At 40.7% G+C, this 20,447-nt stretch overlaps 1 protein-coding gene across 1 annotated transcript in view; it reads right to left on the minus strand.

Annotated features, from left to right (window-relative positions):
- Positions 1 to 2,191: 2,191 nt before the first annotated feature.
- MORC1 (MORC family CW-type zinc finger 1) overlaps positions 2,192 to 20,447 on the minus strand; it is a 161,156-nt gene continuing 142,900 nt past the window's right edge. Inside the window, 5 exon segments of the mRNA XM_059887296.1 lie at positions 2,192 to 2,824; positions 2,826 to 2,912; positions 5,522 to 5,716; positions 14,518 to 14,571; positions 16,063 to 16,150. Of these exon segments, the coding sequence (XP_059743279.1) occupies positions 2,753 to 2,824; positions 2,826 to 2,912; positions 5,522 to 5,716; positions 14,518 to 14,571; positions 16,063 to 16,150 (496 nt within the window). The 3' untranslated portion in view covers positions 2,192 to 2,752.

Genomic DNA, 20,447 nt, shown 5'->3' on the forward strand with positions numbered 1-20,447 from the left:
GGGAGCCTGGTGGGCTGCCGTCTATGGGGTCACACAGAGTCGGACATGATTGAAGTGACTTAGCAGCAGCAACCCAAAGCAATCCACAGATTTAACACAATCCCTATCAAATTACCCATTACATTTTTCACAGAACTAGAATAATCCTAAAAGTTATATGGAACCATAAAAGACCCAGAATTGGCAAAGCAATCCTAAAGAAAAAGAAGAAAGTAGGAGGCATAACCTCACAGATTTAGAAATACTACAAAGCTACAGTAATCAAAACAGTGTGGGACTGGCACAAAAACAGACATATGGGTTAATGGAACAGAATAGATAGCCCAGAAATAAGCCCAAACATTTACAGTCAATTAACCTTTGACTAGTAAAGTAATGCTCAAAATTCTCCAAGCCAGGCTTCAGCAATACCTGAACCGTGAACTTCCAGATGTTCAAGTTGGTTTTAGAAAAGGCAGAGGAACCAGAGATCAAATTGCCAACATCTGCTGGATCAGTGAAAAAGCAAGAGAGTTCCAGAAAAAACATCTGTTTCTGCTTTATTGACTATGCCAAAGCCTTTGTGTGGATCATAATAAACTGTGGAAAATTCTTCAAGAGATGGGAATACCAGACCACCTGACCGGCCTCTTGAGAAACCTATATGGAGGTCAGGAAGCAATAGTTAGAACTGGACATGGAACAACAGACTGGTTCCAAATAGGAAAAGGAGTACGTCAAGGCTGTATATTGTCACCCTGCTTACTTAACTTCTATGCAAAATACATCATGAGAAACGCTGGGCTGGAAGAAGTACAAGCTGGAATCAAGATTGCGGGGAGAAATATCAATAACCTCAAATATGCAGATGACATCACCCTTATGTCAGAAAGTGAAGAGGAATTAAAAAGCCTCTTGATGAAAGTGAAAGAGGAGAGTGAAAAAGTTGGCTTAAAGCTCAACATTCAGAAAACTAAGATCATGGCATCTGGTCCCATCACTTCCTGCGAAATAGATGGGGGAACAGTGGAAACAGTGTCAGACTTTGTTTTTTGGGGCTCGAAAATCACTGCAGATGGTGACTGCAGCCATGAAATTAAAAGACACTTACTCCTTGGAAGGAAAGTTATGACCAACCTAGATAGCATATTCAAAAGCAGAGACTACTTTGCCAAAAGAGGCCCATCTAGTCAAGGCCATGGTTTTTCCAATAGTCATGGATGGATGTGAGAGTTGGACTGTAAAGGCTGAGCACCGAAGAATTGATGCTTTTGAACTGTAGTGTTGGAGAAGACTCTTGAGAGTCTCTTGGACTGCAAGGATATCCAACCAGTCCATTCTGAAGGAGATCAGCCCTGGGATTTCTTTGGAAGGAATGATGTTAAAGCTGAAACTCCAGTACTTTGGCCACCTCATGTGAAGAGCTGACTCATTGGAATAGACTCTGATGCTGGGAGGGATTGAGGGCAGGAGGAGAAGGGGATGACAGAGGATGGATGGCATCACTACCTCGATGGACGTGAGTTTGCGTGAACTCCGGGAGTTGTTGATGGACAGGGAGGCCTGGCGTGCTGCGATTCATGGGGTCACAAAAAGTCGGACATGACTGAGCGACTCAACTGAACTGAACTGATAGAATGGAATAATAAGGAGGAGTTTAAAGATGAGATAGTCCTACATGTACTGATTCTGATATGGAATGATCTTGAAGATAAATTAAGTGGGAAAAAAACAACAGCATTTTTGGATGCCATTACATCCGTATTTATATCCATATAATAATTTATAAAGTTGTATATACATTGATTTTGGATGAATTCATAAGTAACTGTTAAAAGCATGCCTCTTAAGAAGAGTAATTAAGTAGCTAAAGACAAGAATGTGGTAAAAACTTTCACCATATTCCATTTCTCCTGTTTTCAGTTTTGTACTACATGGGCTTCCCTGGTGGCTCAGATGGTAAAGCGTCTGTCTGCAATGCAGGGGACCCAGGTTCGATCCCTGGGTTGGGAAGGTCTGCTGGAGAAGGAAATGGCAGCCCACTCCAGTATTCTTGCCTGGAAAATCCCATGGATGGTGGAGCCTGGTAGGCTACCGTCTGTGAGGTCGCAAAGAGTAGGACACGACTGAGTGATTGTACTACATACATGTACATAAAAATAAAATTATACAATTACATGAACTATTAAATGTTTTATTGCTTTTATCCAAAGTTGCAAACATTTCTAAACAAAAGTTATCAAGGAAAATGTACAATTCTTACATGTGTAATATAATACAATTTTTATATGTGTAATATATATGTAATATATGTAAGATATATCAAATATATCTCAAAGTTGTTTTGGGAATGTATATTACCTGCTTTACTGAATGCTGGCTGTAGTGGAGAAGGGGTATAATGTCTTCCTTTTTCAACTGAAGTTTCATAAGGAGGTGATTCTGTAGTCCTTTGCGTATTGCTCTTAAGAACCATTTTTACAATCTTTTTAGTGAAAACAAAATATAAGCCTAAGCAACATTTCTTTCTTAGTAGCTCACATGAGAATTAGAGAACTCTGGAAATGGTTTCTGAAAGAACAGGAAGAGTTACAGAACAGAACTGGGAAATATGCAAATTATAACTCAGTCTCCATTTTTAAAATACAAAATTTTCGTACCATTAAACAAGATGAACTTTACAATAACAAGAACAGAAGAGATTTCTCTTTTAAAGAATCTTCCTTTTTTTTTCTTATTAGCATTTTAAAAAAGGGAATGCCTTTTCTGACTTCTAATTTTGAGAAATACTTTCCTTTTTTTCTAAAAGGAGGCAATGCCCTGTATCTGTAGTCACTTTATTTACAAAAAGCCTTCTGAAAAAGAAGATTATCTTCTTTCAGCAAAGCTTCTAAGTAAGCATCAATCTGCTCCAGGTCTCCGGCTGGACCACCCTGGAAAAGAGAAGCAGCAGTCATAATTGGGGAAGAAGCTACGGGGTTGAGCCCGGTTGTCTGGGTGACCTTGGACCAGTCTTCCCCATAAATCATGTAGCAACAAAACCCAGTTTGCATCTGAATAATGCTTTTAACCTTTTGAAATGATTTTGCATTTAATCTCATTTTATGTTCACAAGTGGTTAGGACCTTGGATCTTTTTCTTTTTCCTCTTCTTCTGTAGTGGAGGTTGTTTAACTGTGGTCTTTTTTTTCCCTTTGATTTAATTACTTGCCATATTCCTAAAGCCCCCACTCATCTCATTTTTATCTGTGTGTGTGTATTACAGGTTCTTCTCTTCCATCTTAAAATTCATGAATTTTGAGCCTTAGAGGCAAAACAGATGGGTAGGCAAATTCTGACTTCTCTGTTTCTCCTTTTTTCTCTGCAGCATCTTTCCCCATAGCCTTGGGCTTGCTGCCCTGATTTGTCCCCCTTTCCCTTTCTCTGTCTCTTTCTCTCAGTAGTCTATTGGGATAATCTCAAGCTCTCCTTTCCTGAGTTTCTTGATCCATGAACAGTTGGACAAATGCTCCCTCTTTCCCTAAATCTCAGTCCCCCAGGCCCGACCACGGGATCAACTTGCTCTCCAACTGAGCTCATGGATAGGAGAATTTTTAGCGAGGACCTATCAGGAATAATCCCGATGTTATCACTGTTTCCAAGTATCTGGCACTACCACAGTTTCTCCATCCCTCATCTGGTTCCATTAAACGTGTTGTCTGCTTTGTTCCATTTGCCCTAGATTTGTTCAGTCCTCTAACAAGTCTGCACTATACCACATCCCAGCTTTGTAAATAGGACCCTGTTTCTGCAGATGGGTTTCCATGATGCTGATATTCATTAGGATTTCAAAATATTCACAGACCCTGAGGCAAGCCCTGTGTGACCCTTTCTAACACTAACCGCTTTCAACCTGTTCCGTCTGGTCTAATTCCCTGGCTCCTGCTTTCTACCCAGCAGGCCAGACTTCCTCCTAGGACTCCAGGTTGGTTCTTGTCCTCAGCTTCTTCACGATTTGCCCCAAAAGACTGCTCCAGGTCCATTTAACCTCTCGTCTCTGCTCTATTCCACGGTACTTGCTCAGGCAGAGGCAAGGAAAATGGCAATTTCAAGTAGGGAAAGCAGGAGCCCTTTGAGCACCTCTCCAATGACACTGGATAAAGCATTTCACATTATGCGGCTAAAGCCCTTCACCTCTTTACTAAACTTTGTGAATAAAACAAATTAAGTTAGTGCTGATATAATTACTTTGGTTACTTTGAGGAAACCCAGGGTCTAACACAGAAAGAAGAGTAAACTAGTATTCTTTCATTTATTTTTTCCTAGCTGAACAGATTTGCTATTATGAGACCCAATAGTTTTTATGAATTTTCTTGATAGAGAGAGGTATTCTATTACTGTGATGAAGAACTTGGGTCTCTACAGTTTTTCTTGTTAGTGAAACAACAGACATCACTGAAACCCTACCGTGTGTGGACCCAGTTCTGCTCCAGGCCGAACTCTCTGTGGGAGACAGCTCCTGCCTTCTCACCCTGCATGGCCCAGGAAGGACCCGTCTCCTGTCCCAGACTCAGGGCCGATGTCTGAATTTTCTGTGCAGCCCAAGACAATTTTCTCCCCCTTCAGGCCCTGTTCCGTATATTTTTAAAGCAGGTTCTATGATATCTAAGGATCTTCCAGGTTACCATGACAATGAACTGAGCCAAAGGCTGGCTGTGAAGCAGCCCCGAGAGCGTGCCGGTGTCCACCCACAGTGCTGGGGAAGCAATGGGATGTGCGGTGCTGAGTGTACGATGCCAAGTTGCTCCAGACACAGACCTGCCCCGAGGGCCTCTACAAAGCTCTCTGAACCCCTCTTAGGGATCTTTCCTAGGGGTCCCACTCAACAACCTTTGTTTACACCCCAAGAAAAGCTGAGCAACACAGACATAGTTCCTGGGCTCACTGCTGATTTCTCAATTTATTTTTTAGCATCTACAGAGAGACCTTTTCAACACTGGCTATATATATTTGAATTTTTGATATATTCTCCCCAGCATTTCTGTATACTGTAATCAAAGACAGACTGTTCCTTACTGACCCAATCTATCACAGAAGCCCAATTCTTCATGTATTTAAATATATAAAAAACAAACAAGAGGAACAGTAATTCATACTTACATGATATTTCCTGATTTCTCTAACCTCACTTCTAAGATTAGAAAAGTCTGTTTTTTAACCTATATGTTAGGATAAAAATTAAAACGTTTTGTTGTCTGAAAAAATTTTTTTTAATTCCTACTAGAAATAAGCTATTGAGAAGGCAGAATAATTGAAATATATCAACAGCCCAAAGCTTCTAATTTTTTTTTTAAGGGAAAAAATAATAGGTCTTTTAACAATGTTCTAATTTATACTTTTAAAGCTCATTTATCTGTGATTTCCAGGTCTTAGGGAGAGTGAAGGCTACAATAAGTGACCTCAGTCCACTCAGTAAGTGGACGACGATGTCAGGAGAGGAAGCCACCCCACGGCTCTCTCCACAGCATGTGTTCCTACTACTCAAACAACACTTAACTACTTACCAGCTGAAGCTTCTGCAATAATACTGCCAGTTTTACACGAAGCTTATTCAGTTTATCTTCAGTAAGTTTTCTCTTTTTTTCACATTGTCCCAGAGATACTTCATTAACTACTGCTCTTTTGTTTGCATCGCAGATAACAGACTGAATCCTTCTCTTTAGTTTTTTTTCATATTGGACCATGTAAACATCACAGATCTGGGAATGTTTTTAAAACAGTTTTAGCATATTTTAAAAATATTACTTTCCCCTTCATATCACAATTCTACACATCTGTCCCTATATGTATGTACTCTGGGTAGTCTACGTTTAAGATACACTGATCCCTTAAGGAACTGACAATCTGATGGAAGAGGAAGAGGAAGAGAAAGGAGGAAAAATGTACAACAGTCTAGTAACTATGATATGAGCAGGCACACCAGGGTTGGTTCAGAAACCCTTGCTTTGAAATGAAGAAGAAACTGAATAATGGATTTGTTCTCCCAAACAGGGCTACATATTCTTCAGGGCACAAAGGGACAGGCGCCTGTGCCCCCTCTCCATAGCACAAAGCCAGCAACTTGGGGTTTCTAGACAGATTAGGTATTGTCTATGACTCAAATCTGTAGCAGCTGAAAAACACAGAAGCTACAATAAGAGGAATTCCTAGTTTGTCACTCTCCTTGGGTTGTTTAGTGTGATGTAAAGACTATGGTTATCTACTAACATGTATGACCTTTGCTGATTCAAGAGCCTTGGTGATTTTCCAGGAGCTCGTATTTATTATGCCTGAGGCACTTACAGAGCAGAGAGAAGGCATGGAGCAGCAAATGCTTCAATTTCAAAATGACATTAACTGCCTGTATCAACATTTTGAGGAGGCCAGGGGGTATTCTGAGAAAAGAGATATAGGGCAAATTCTGTTTTGACAAACATTTGAATGTTTCTGCAATAAGGAGGTTTCTGTGTTCTAACATGCTGGGTTGCCAGGAAAATTGTAAGGTAGCCGTGTCTGTTTTCCACCACACTCACTGCACACGCAGGCTCTTGCCCAGCACTGTCCATGTTATCTCCTTTCAGTACTCCTTGACCTCACACACAATTCTCCTTTTTCTATAAAATTCTTTAAACAAACAAACATCCCTAAGCACACTGAATTCTGTTTAATAGTCACTGACTACTTCCTAAATTCAAGGCACTGAATTTTATAATAGGTGATGAAGAGATATACAAGGTTCAGTCTTTGCCCTCGACAACCTTCTAGTCTACAGAATAAGAGAATACAAGTATGTGAATATTGTATCTTACAGGAGAAAATGTACTGTGCCTCAAGTAAGGCACAGATATTACTAGAGTTGAGAGGAGGGTGCGGAGTCTCCATTAAACTGAAGAGCATTTAAGTCCTGACTTAAGGTACTTGAGTTAGGTTGACATCAGTAATTTACCCCCAAAGGTAAACTTCCATGTGCTATTAACTGAGGGAATATTTGGGAGTGGGGACCCAAATACCACTCCAAAGTGGCAAACATTGGCCATACATACACCTGTTTACACACATACATACACTCACATATATCATGTGCGGTATTAAAGGCGAGACTTCATTGTGAGATCTATAGATTGCCATGTAAGGAAATCTTAGATGTTTTAGAGACTTACATTGCCTGGATGTTTGTATGAGGGCACGAGGAATTAGACTCTGAAATCCTTGACCTGGCTTTCCCTCTTCTTACCTTACTTCCTAAATTCTAGACCTCGATCTTCCTGGTATACACCAAGCTCTCTTGTCACAGGCCCTCCTGCACTTGCTGCTTTCTTTGTTCAGTAAATTCAGCTCCAGGTCTGCACAAGGCTCCTTCCTGGCCTCAACCAGTATTAAAACACAGCTCAGATATTCCTTGCTCTCTGTATCTGAAATAGCCTCCCCTTCCCCAACACACCAAGACTGTCTATCCCCTGGGCTTACACAATTATTTTATAGCACATCACACTGTATATTTATTTATGTCTTAGTTAAGTGTGTATTATCTCTCTTTCCCTCTGGAATGTAACCTCAGTGTAAAAAAACCGAAAACTGGTTTCATGCACCTTTATTTCCAATGCCATAGGACACTAAACAGTAAAAAGCTGGGACAGCAGATGTTCAGCATTCACCAGCAAGGGGTTTTCACGCATGCGGGCCAATCCTGCCTTGAAAAACAGGCTACGTTTTGAGATCTTGGAGGGGAAGCCATTTTTGAAAATCCTTCCTTCAACCTACAAGAAGCTGATGGCTTACAACTAAGGCCACCACCACCTCCTCCAGGAAGCATCAGAGGCACTTCCGGTGGAGGCTTCTGTCAAATCTAGGAAGTGAGATCTCCCACGGAGAGCAGGGTAAATAATTCAACACAGTGGGAATAATGACGGCAGAGTTATAGACAGTTCAGAAGTCAGCAGCCAATTACAGTTCTTAGTTTTCAGAACTTTAGAATTTACAGCTTTTGCCATCCTGAACAATAGCCAGGAAACACTTTCTTATAAAAGGCAACAACAATAATAAAACAAACTAAAATAGATAAAATTAAAAAGAAATACAGAATATGAAAAACAATTATTACTTAGAAACATAATAGTATTGCTCATCAGCAATAAAAAGAAATACGCAACTGTTATACTTAATGGATTTGAAGGGAATTTCATTGATGAATAAAGCCACTTGTAAAACGACACCTACTCTATGATTCCGTTTCACTAACATTCCTCAAATGACAAAACTATAGAGATGGATAACAGCTTGGTGGTTGCCTGGGGTGAGGGGTGTTTGTGTGTGTGGCATGTGACTATAGCTGGCTAACACAGGGAGATCTTTGTGGTAATGGGAGTTTGTATCCTGACAGTGGTGCTGGTTACACAAATCCACACACATGACAAAATGAGACACACATTCTACCAATTTCAATTTCCTGGTTTTGATATTGCATTATAATTATATAATTATGAAAAATAAGCATTGGGAAAAATTGGATGAAGGGTACATGGGACCTCTCTACTAGTCTATAATTTGCTGTGTATCTATAATTAATTTTAAGTTCAAAAGACAGCACTGTTAATGCAGTATAGCTTTAAGAATGTTTATACAGCACACTATATTCAAAATCATATTCAGTCTCTCAAAGTTCACTATTTTGTAACCAGCGAACTATATTTCCTTCAAAGGCTACTGGCCAACTTAGCCAGTTTCTTGATTTATGCTTCTTTCTTTCTCAGGCTAACATCTCCACGAGGTTTCTATAAAAGGTGACAATTTTGACAACTTTTAAAGCTCAATGTAAAAGGACTTCTGGCTGTTTTAACATTTTAATTAAGGTGGGTATAGAATTGTAACAGGATGAGAGGCTTAGTTCTGCTGGTTAAACTCACTCTTGTAGAGGTATTTGTGGTGGATCAAAAATGGAATTCTTCCAAACCCTATTAATTCAGGATAGAATTAGGATTTGAAAGAAAGGATATTCAACTGAGATTTAATTTTCTGCCTTGAATTTAAAAAGTCAGAGCTCTGGCAGCTCTGGAGCTCCAGAATCCTAACAAGTTTGCACAAAGTAAGGCAGGCCTACAAGATCTATAGATTTTTGTCCTCTGTTTATAAGAATATGCATGTGTTTGTGCAGGCAGACACTGCAGCAGAAATAATCAACTTTGATTCAATGCATGTTAGTAAGGTCCAGATGCATCAAAGGTTCTTATTGATGCCTCTAGAATATGAGAGGATTGCTAATTTCAAGGATTCTATAATCTAATTGGGGATAAAATAAAATACAAGAAACTACTGTAATATAAGGCAGAAAATTTAATTAATGCTAAAATAGAGTTTTAAGGTTCTCTCAGAACACAGAAGTCAAGATTAGTTAGTTTCATATGGAGAGACTAAGGTAGGCTTGAGATAGAAGGCAGCATTGGCTAAGCGCTCGAGACAGCTGTGGACTGGGGAAATGGGAAAGAGTATTTGGGGCGGATAGCATGGGCAAAGGCTCAGAGGCTTCCCAGTGTAGTAGGTTGGGGAAATTCCATTTTGGATGGAGCAGATGGCTTGCAAAACGAAAGAATGAAAGATGGTAGTTCAGGTTGGGTTACGCAGGACCACCAATGCTGTTATGAATCAGCTGCTGTTCTAGTAGTTATGGAAATTGCTGATGCAGTCAGGGCAAGGTGACCAAAGAAGTTTGTAACTACCAGGGGTCCTCTCTTCATTAAACATACATACCTTAGAGCAAGGTGCATAGTTATCCCCTAACAGATTTCAACAAATGATTTTAATATTAATAGTTTTTATAACCATGTACTTAAGGCTACCAGACATTAACAAATTCCCTAAGATCAGTTTCATGGGAGGAAACTCATGATTTCAATTGTTCTGTATTTTGCTTGTGATCTCAGTTTCAAAAGGAACTCATGGTCTCCTGACCCTTTATTTGCTTTGCTTCTTTGAATCCCACTTGCCCTGAACATTAAGAGGATTCTGCTGCTGTTGCTGCTAATTCACTTCAGTCGTGTCTGACTCTGTGCGACCACATAGACGGCAGCCCACCAGGCTCCCCTGTCCCTGGGATTCTCTAAGCAAGAACACTGGAGTGGGTTGCCATTTCCTTCTCCAATTCATGAAAGTGAAAAGTGAAAGTGAAGTCACTCAGTCGTGTGTGACTCTTAGCAACCCCATGGACTGCAGCCCACCAGGCTCCTCTGTCCATGGGATTTTCCAGGCAAGAGTACTAGAGTGGGGTGCCATTGCCTATTCTTCCTCTATTAATATCTTGAATAAACAGTTATTCAGTCTGGCCTCCAACACCCGACAACTTGGCTCCACTATCAAGTGTAGACACTGAAAAAATATCATTTAGAACAGATATGAAGGACACGTATATACCTGGATATGCTGAGATGTATGACAAACTAATTCATAGAAAATTTCTAAGTTTTACAGTGTAAATATTTAAAACAGAGTTCCCTAACCAACAGATAAAGATCCGTTGAGAGATCCAGGAGCCTTACTGGCAATTTGTTAAGCTGGCTACCACAGACTTGGGACAATTCCTGGTGGGACACTGAGCAACCTGCCTACCACATGCCCTCCCCACACCGTATCTTACTGTCAGTATCTCCCCATATAGTCGTCCTGTAATGTCAAGGTGGCTAGTAAGTAAACAAGAATCTTTTATACCAATAGGCTGAGAAGCTGTAGTATACCTGTTGTTGTTGATGTTCAGTCATTAAGTCATGTCCAACTCTTTGGAACCACATGGACTGTATAGCCCACCAGGCTCCTCTGTCCTTGGGATTTCCCAGGCAAGAATACTGGAGTGGGTTACCATTGCCTTCTCCAGGGGATCTTCCAGACGAGAGGTTGAACCCATGTCTCCTACATAGCAGGAGGGTTCTTAACCACTGAGTCACCTGAGAAGCCTGTAATATACCTACTACAAGTAATACTTGAAAATTCTCTAAGGATGAACTGTTACAGTCTGGATAAGAATGAGATGGAAGAAAGTGGGGTCGTGAAAAGAGCTCTGCAGCGGGACAAATCTGGGTTCCAACCCTGAATCTACTACTTACTTGCATCATGACATTGGAATGTTATCTTTCTGATTCTCCATTTCCCTATTACTAACATGGAGACAGTAGCACCTACCTTCCAGGTGTTGTGAGAGTTAAATGAGGCAACATAAGTAAAAGCCTAGTTTAGTGCCTGGCACTAGTGACTCTTAGTCAATCACAGGGTTAGATTCACTGATGAAAATATTAGTACTGTGCTAGAATAAGATAAAAAATATGTTGGATAAAAAGGCTGTCTTTTATTCTAATTAGGAAACGCTGACAGCTAAGTCTTCATGCTGAAAGTGTTCAATTGCAGCTTTCTCAAAAAAACATTATCTAGAAAATAAATTCATTTTTCAGTTGAACAATGATGAGAAAATAAGAGTTACAATATTCCTTCATTTCCAGTTGCTTATCACAGGCCAGCAGACGCTCAGGGAGAGACATCAGAGGCAAATATATCAACAGGGGTATTACGTTTAGACACACCCTAAAATCCAAACACTTTGTGACATAGCCTTTTTAGAAGAAATCTAGATTAGGTTCAAATTTTCATTTCAAGTCTGCCTAGTTACATGCTTCGGGGAACTTACTTCCCAATTCTATTTCATTTATTAAACATGAATATTCAAATGTACTCCATTCCCTACAAAAGGGGTAAGGAGATGCCTCTGCTTATAGTTATACTGAACACAACTTCAAGGAGCATGCTTCACCTCCCAGTCTTTATAGATTTTCATGTTATTATGAGAGCTTTCCAGAAGACGGCTGTAAACATAAGCACTTGGAAGAAGATGCTAGTATGTGTGCTAGTGATGGAGCTGGGACACCTGTTGGAGCAAACACAGGTGAAGTGTCAGTGGGGTCCAAACATCTCAACGTTGATCCTGGTGCCATGGAAAGTTCTAGACTGTTGTGGCCTCCATGAAGTATCTGGGAACTTCCACGGTGGCACTGGCTCCAGTGCTAATCCCTTGTATTGGCTGGGCCAAGTTCACACCTTGCAATCTCAGTTCCCTTGAGTGTGAATTAAGGAAGTTGAGGGCATATGATTTTGAGGTATTTCTCCAGTAGAGCCAAAGGACTCTATGGACTCTCTTCCCCTCCCCCACCAAGGGAATCTTTAAGAACTAGATACAGAGTATTCTAAGAAAACTGTAAAAAAAAAAAAAAAGGCATCTGCTGAGATAAAGATGATAATGAAATACACCAAAAAATACCAGTGATCTCTGAATGGTTGGGACTAAGGATGAATTTCTTAAAATTCCTTTTAATTTCTTTTATTGCCATTAACTATTGAGCTACTTCAAATCCTAAAAGATGATGCTGTAAAAGTGCTGCACTCAATACGTCAGCAAATTTGGAAAACTCAGCAGTGGCCACAGGACTGGAAAAGGTCAGTTTTCATTCCAATCCCAAAGAAAGGCAATGCCAAAGAGTGCTCAAACTACTGCACAATTGCACTCATCTCATATGCTAGGACGGAGAAGGCAATGGCACCCCATTCCAGTACTCTTTCTTGGAAAATCCCATGGACAGAGGACCCTGGTGGGCTGCAGTCCATGGGGTTGCGAAGAGTTGGACACGACTGAGCGACTTCACTTTCACGTTTCACTTTTATGCACTGGAGAAGGAAATGGCAACCTACTCCAGTGTTCTTGCCTGGAGAATCCCAGGGACGGAGGAGCCTGGTGGGCTGCCGTCTATGGGGTCGCACAGAGACTGAAGCGACTTAGCAGCAACAGCAGCAGCAGCATATGCTAGCAAAGTAATGCTCAAAATTCTCGAAGCCAGGCTTCAGCAATACGTGAACCGTGAACTTCCAGATGTTCAAGCTCATTTTAGAAGAGGCAGAGGAGCCAGAGATCAAATTGCCAACATCTGTTGGATCATCAAAAAAGCAAGAGAGTTCCAGAAAAAACATCTATTTCTTCTTTATTGACTGTGCCAAAGCCTTTGACTGTGTGGATCACCACAAACTGTGGAAAATTCTGAAAGAGACTGGAATACCAAACCACCTGACCTGCCTCTTGAGAAACCTGTATGCAGGTCAGGAAGCAACAGTTAGAACTGGACATGGAACAACAGACTGGTTCCAAATAGGAAAAGGAGTACGTCAAGGCTGTATATTGTCACCCTGCTTATTTAACTTCTATGCAGAGTACATCATGAGAAATGCTGGGCTGGAGGAAGCACAAGCTGGAATCAAGATTGCCGGGAGAAATATCAATAACTTCAGATATGCAGATGGCACTATCCTTATGGCAGAAAGTGAAGAGGAACTAAAGAGCCTCTTGATGAAAGTGAAAGAGAAGAGTGAAAAAGTTGGCTTCAAGCTCAACATTCAGCAAACTAAGATCATGGCATCTGGTCTCATCACTTTATGGCAAATAGATGGGGAAACAGTGGAAATAGTGGCTGACTTTATTTTTTGGGGCTCCAAAATCACTGCAGATGGTGACTGCAGCCATGAAATTAGAAGACGCTTACTCCTTGGAAGGAAAGTTATGACCAACCTAGATAGCATATTAAAAAGCAGAGATATTACTTTGTCAACAAAGGTTCGTCTAGTCAAGGCTATGGTTTTTCCAGTAGTCATGTATGGATGTGACAGTTGGACTATTAAAAAAGCTGAGCACTGAAGAATTGATGCTTTTAAACTGTGGTGTTGGAGAAGATTCTTGAGAGTCCCTTGGACTGCAAGGAGATCCAACCAGTCCATCCTAAAGGAGATCAGTCCTGGTTGTTCATTGGAAGGACTGATGTTGAAGCTGAAACTCCAATACTTTGGCCACCTGATGAGAAGGGCTGACTCATTTGAAAAGACCCTGATGCTGGGAAATATTGAGGGCAGGAGGAGAAGTGGATGACAGAGGATGAGATGGTTGGATGGCATCACCGACTCAATGGACATGAGTTTGGGTAAACTCCGGGAGTTGGTGACGGACAGGGAGGCCTGGCTTGCTGTGGTTCATGGGGTCGCAAAGAGTCAGACACAACTGAGCGACTGATCTGAAATGAACTAATAGCCACTTTTAAAATAGAAAGATCATAAACCCAAAAAAACTTGATAGAATTTTAAAAACCCAGAGAGATATCATATTGTCCAAAATAAGGACGTTAACACACAAATGATTTCTGATTTAACATAGTGTATCAAAGATTCAATGAGTCTATTTCTTAAAGACTCCGAATGTCATATTTCCTGTTCAAAATATAGTCCAATTCCAAGTGTTTCATAAGCGGTATGGTTTGGAAACATTTACATCTTTAAAATTCAAAAAAATGTTGCTTTGTGACATCTGATATGCTACACATTAATCTAAGTCTTGATAAATGAATGCAAATTTGATTTTCTTTCAAATGTAACATTTGGAAATGTGTATTATTTCTCCTTTGGAATACAGGATCATTTAGAATATAAATGACTACACTGAAAGGAAGCTTACCTGGTTGAAACACATTTTCAGCTTTTTGTTTGTCTGTTCTGGGCACTGTTCCAGCTGTTTTCATAAATGATAACAGAACAGGATATTAACTTTTAGAGAATGAGCTGTCTACAGCTGAGTTACAGCGTGTAAGTATCTAGTAGTATAAACACAGCATCAAAGCCTAGAACTTGCCAATATTGGTACTATGGGTTTTTTAAGTCCAAGTCGAATTAAATTAATTACCTACAGTAGACCTCACTTCATTCTAAAAATTATTAAGATAGCTTACATTATATAATATGGTTTAAAAAATTTGCAAGTGAAAAGAAAATCAAGGAGAGGGAAAAGTAAATGATTAACAATAAATAAAGAAGTTGGAGTTAGGATATCATGGATGGGGACACAACAGAAATAATCTGGGGAGAGACAGTGACACATGGGTCAGTATTTAAAGTTAGAGACTAGTTGAGGTTAGAAACATTTAGTAGAAGAAAGTGGTACAGGAACAAGCCCTCAGACATGCCAATGCCTAGCAAACAAATAGAGAAGAAGTTGCCAGCACAGAGGATGGGAGGGAGGGAAGCAGGAAAATGAAAATTTTGTGCTGTCATGGAAGTTACACAAAGAAAGTGCTCCAAGAAAGAAAGAGTGGTCAACTGCACTGATGTCTCCAAGAGGTCAGGTAAGAGAAGTGACTACTGCATTGGTCAGGAGAGTGGTCACTGGTAGCCTGACAAGACAGTCCCAGTGAAGTCATGGAGTCAAGCTCCACGGGAGAGAATGAGGTGAGAGTAGATGGTGAAGAAGCAGAAACGATGATGCAGGACTTCATCCAGGATCAGATGAAGGCATGTGGCACCTCTGCAGATTATCATGTGGTGCTCTTTTCACTGATACGTTTTCACGTGCATCTATCTTTTCCACAAGCAACACCAGGCATGAGATTGGAGACGGAGCCCCCTAACCCCGTGTACCCAGTGGGCCTCCTCCAGCCCCATGAGCAGCTCTGGTGGCCTCGGGCCCGCACCCCTCACTCAGCTTCAGCCCAGCCTGCTGGGACTCAGCAGCTCGGGGACTGCCCCCTGTGAGCCAGTGCCATGCTCATCCTGTGTGCCCCAGGGAGCTGCTGGTCAAAGTTTTCCTTCTCATCATATATAGTATTGCCACTGAGAGGAGACTGTGTAAATATGGATACAATGTTCCTCATCCTTCCCTGTGACGTCTTACTGATTCTAACCCAATCTTCTACTTGGCTCCTCATAAAAGGTGGCTGAGGGACAGTATCTAAGGAACAGGGACTATTTCTGGTGTAGGGAAGGAAGTCAAGGACTATGTCCTGTCTCTTTCCATCTCAGTGACCAACTACTCTCAGTCTGTACAATCTTCCCAGAGTTTAATTAAACTTTGGCCACATTAGTTTCCAATGCAGCTTTAATTCTCAGCCACCCACTTGGTATAAAGTTCCTAATTCACTAAATCTATTCTAGGTAACCCTTTACCTCTTCACTGAAGATTCAATTCAGGGTATTATGTCATCTCAAAGTTTAAGAAAAGCCAGCTTACCTCAGAACATGCTGTAAGTTCCTCCAGAGATGCCTGGCCAAACTCTGATGGTAGCTGATACTCAGGAAAAAAATACAGAAGAATCTCCCTAGGAACGTAAGCACAGTAGAGAGGGGAATACACCAAGAAAAGAGACGCAGCACTCATCTGTCAGAAATAGATCTGTCTCCTGGGTTCTGTGAAATTATCTTGGCAAAGATAAACATTCATAACTGGCAAATAGTTTTTATCACTGGCATCAAAGTGTTCTACAAAAGGCACTGACTTTCGTAGTGGGGACAGGGAAGTGGCTGTGCTGTAAAAGGGCAGCACGAGGAATCCTCTTGGGGATGGAAGTGTGTATCTTGGCTGTGTCAATGCCAAATATCCTAATTGTTATATTGTTCTATAGCTTTGCAAGATGTTACAAAACCAGATAAAAGGTACAGGGGAAACCTCTGTATTATTTCTTACAACAGCACGTGAATCTGCATTTATCTTCAGATGTTGATTAAAGCAAGCGAGTATGAGCTCACAATACCCATCCCTAACCAAGCAGTCCAGAAGACCCTTGCACCTACTTGAATGTTCTCCCTGGCAGAGGTCCAAGGCAACACTGCAAATCTCCTGGAGGAAAAGAGGCTGACAATAGGCTGACTGATTTTTGCCTAAGAAATTCAAGGAATTTAACTCTCTGGAGTAATTTTTTAATCCAGGACTATTTCAAGAACTCATGCATGGACCCAGCTTTTTCTAGACAGCAATGGTCATTGTTCTGACAGGTGTTTCATTTTGTCAAAAGGCAGCAGCACTCTGTCCTTCTAGTGTTCTGACTTTTCTAGGATTAATCACATAAATGATACATATTTCATTCCTGGGAGAACAGGACATCTAGAAATTTACAGCTACATCTTAAAAGTGAATAATGTTTTATGTTGAAGTATTCCAAGAACTTCCAAGGGATTTACAAATTTTTTTCAATTATAAAATAACTTGGCACACAAAGAAAAACATCTCTTACATAATTTACACTCCCAGTATTTTAAGTATATTATTGGTGGCAATATTCATTTGTAATTTTAAGGAGATTTAATCTAAAAAGTTAAAACTCCTCAGGATTTTTACACACATACAACACCTCAGAATTATTTGCCTGGCTAGTAAGAAGCTGAGTGGATAGGAGGCAAGATGAAATGGAGTTTCTGGGTATTTGAGCTGAGCAGAAATCAGATGGCATAGAAATAAAAGCTTCAACTAGACTCCCTGGGAAAGGGGGCCTGTGGTCAAGTTTATGGTGGGTTTGGTGAAGCAGAAGTGGTGAAAGGTTTTTAAATACAAACCACCCCTTTCCTTCCCTAAATCTAGTCTCCTCCCCTCCAATACGAACACAGGGTTGAAACCTCATCTATGCACTGGTCCTTTTCAAGGTGGGTATAAATTCTTTTGGGTTTAGATTTAGAGCTAGTCAGTAATCTTCCAAGGAAGTATTTCTAGAAAAACAAATATGTGGAGGTGGTGGCATGTGGTGGGTAGTGGGAGAGGGTAAAGGGGCAGGTTGGGGAGAGACAAAGTTCTGAATCAGTTCTGGATTATTCTCAATCTGTAAAATCTCTGCATCAAAATTTACATGAAACATCATTATAGTCTGAATAATGTCTCACACATGTGTACTAAAGACAGAGAGGTAAAGAGACAGACACACACACACACACAGAAAGATTATTTTAAAGTAAAACACTTTATATAAAGGTTTATGGAATCACTTGTTACAAATAGCTCTTGTCATGGTTGTATTTTCTCAGTATCCTCAAGCTCATTCATTCCACAGACATTTCCCAAACCTCTACTAAAACCCAGCCTGTCTCTAGTGGCACTTTCCAGAGACTGGCATCATGCCCCCATGCTAGGAACCCAATATAATCTTATTACACTGAATTCAGCCTAGTAGAGAATGCAGACATTCTCTATGGAAGCAAACTATCCAATACAGTGTCACAGAGGCTAAAATGAGAATGCAGCCTCATGGTTACCTAAAGGAGGGGCCCAACCTTGTGCTTGGGAAGCCCCAAGGAAGGAAGAGCTGGAATTAGCCAGCTGGAGGGGCAGGGGGTTCAGCCTGTGAAAAAAGAATTGCAGGAAAAGAAATGCTGGAGAACTGAGTATTTTTTGATGGCATTGAGAGCCCTGGTCAGATTCAACCACTCTCTAAAGTGCTAAAAATGTGTTTAATGTTGCTATAGGCTTTATATACAAAACTTCATATAATACTTACGGAAGCTCTTTGATTGAGGATTTATTCCTACTTCAATCTCTCTGGTTCTCTAATTGTTAAGGACCCTCATCCCTACCCTGGGACTTCCCAGAGAGATCAGTGGTAAAGCATCTGTCTACCAACACAGGAGATGCAGGGGACATGGGTTCGATCCCCAGGTAGGGATGATCCCCTGGAAGCAGAAATGGAAACCCACTGCAGTATTCTTGCCAGGACAATCCCACGGACAGAGGAGCTTGGTGGGCTACAGTCCATGGGACCACTAAGAGTCAGACACAGCTGAGAAACTGAGCACATCCCCACCCGACCTCCAGTCTCCTTCTCTGCCCCTCTCCCTCTGGGACCTCAGAATCTAGCTTTGTACCCTCTTCTCCGCATGGCTTCTGCTAAACAGTTCTTCCCTTGGGGATTCTGTCCCATGAGACTGACAAAGAAAACAAATTATTAATATGCTGCTCCTGCGGTTTGCAAGTACAAACACACAGACCTTCACATTTTCCTTTTACTGAAAAATTAATTCAGGAAAACTGTTAGACACTACTGAACAGAGGGTAAGCAACCAACAATCACAAATGTAGGATCTGAATGTAGATGCTTAAGAGCTCTTTAAAAATTCCTTTATTTATTGTCCTGAGTCCCTTTCTTCAACGATAATCTTCAATGACACCTTCTTTTGTTCCTGAGGATATATTTCATCAAACCTCTCTCCATCCTCAAACTTTAGGTTCCCTTTAAGACAGAGATAGTGATCCTCTAATCCACAGAAGGTCCCACAAGGAGGTGCTCAACACAAAACAATAGGAATAAAGTGGTGTCTGGAGTATCCAGGTGGATGCTGTGTATTTTGAGCGGGCTCATGAACTAAGTGGGCTTCCCTAGTAGTTCAGACAGTAAAGCATCCGCCTGCAATGCAGGAGACTCGGGTTCGATCCCTGGGTTGGGAAGATCCTTTGGAGAAGGAAATGGCACTCCAGTATCCTTGCCTGGAAATCCCATGGACAGAGGAGCCTGGCAGGCTAGAGTCCATGGGGTCACAAAGAGTCGGACACAACTGAGTGACTAACACACACACACGTGAACCAAGTGCCACCATTCTTGGGGAGTCTTTGCACCAGGAACACCCCTTCTTCCCTTGGAGCATTTACTCATAGTTCTACCCTGAAACTTGATAATAAAATCAGGAATTTGTCTTTAATAACATTATCTCTCTTCTTGGAAGCTCAAGAAATAAGTATCCTAAAGATCCTTCAGAGCTTCTCATCTGTAAAATAGGGATAATGAAAGTATCTATTTATAGGGAGGTTGTAAAGTTTAAGTGAGTTAACATATGCAGAGCCCTTAGGACAGTGCCTGGCACATAGTAAGTAGATAAAAAATATTACTGTTGTCGTTGAAAGTGATCTGAGATTTGATACTGCTTCAATATTTAGGATCTGACAAAATTCAGCAATCTGGATCTCAGTTTACCTTATTTACCTCTTACTAACTAACACAACTCAGGTGCACCCCATTATTTGAAAATACTTTAACATCCAGAAATATTATTCACTGCTTTTTACATTAATCCCCTTCAATTTAATTAAAAGTGTTCTTTGAAAATCTACTAATATATGTTAGACACGATGTGAAAGACTCAATCTGTTTTCCAAGGAGTTACTATATTTGCAGATTAAACAAATTAATACACATAAAACAAAAAATAATGCAAGATAGGAAAATGCTAAACTAAGCATAATCAGGTGATAAAATGGACAATAAGAACTACCATTTTTAATGGACGAGGCCCACTTAGTAGTGTTGAAAGGGATAAAAAAGATGTCACATTCAAAGTGACCCAAGTGGAGGGAACACTCCACACCCTGCAAAGGAACTGACTGCTCTCTCATCTGTGACAAGCAAGACAAGTCTGGTGGATAATCATGATTATAAAGAATATGGTGCCCTCCACACTGTAGACCGGCCACCAAAACCTTCATGTCTGGAAGAATTTAACGTCTAGTTAACACAAGGACTAACATATGGACCAAACAATAGAACAGTGCAGTATAAGGAGGAAAAAAAGAAACATAACACAGAAGACAAGAAATTTTTCTTCACTGGTGAAATTTAAGAAAACACACTACATCTTGCTAAA

This window comes from Bos taurus, chromosome 1 (genome assembly GCF_002263795.3).
Source record: "Bos taurus isolate L1 Dominette 01449 registration number 42190680 breed Hereford chromosome 1, ARS-UCD2.0, whole genome shotgun sequence".
Taxonomy (NCBI): domain Eukaryota; kingdom Metazoa; phylum Chordata; class Mammalia; order Artiodactyla; family Bovidae; genus Bos; species Bos taurus.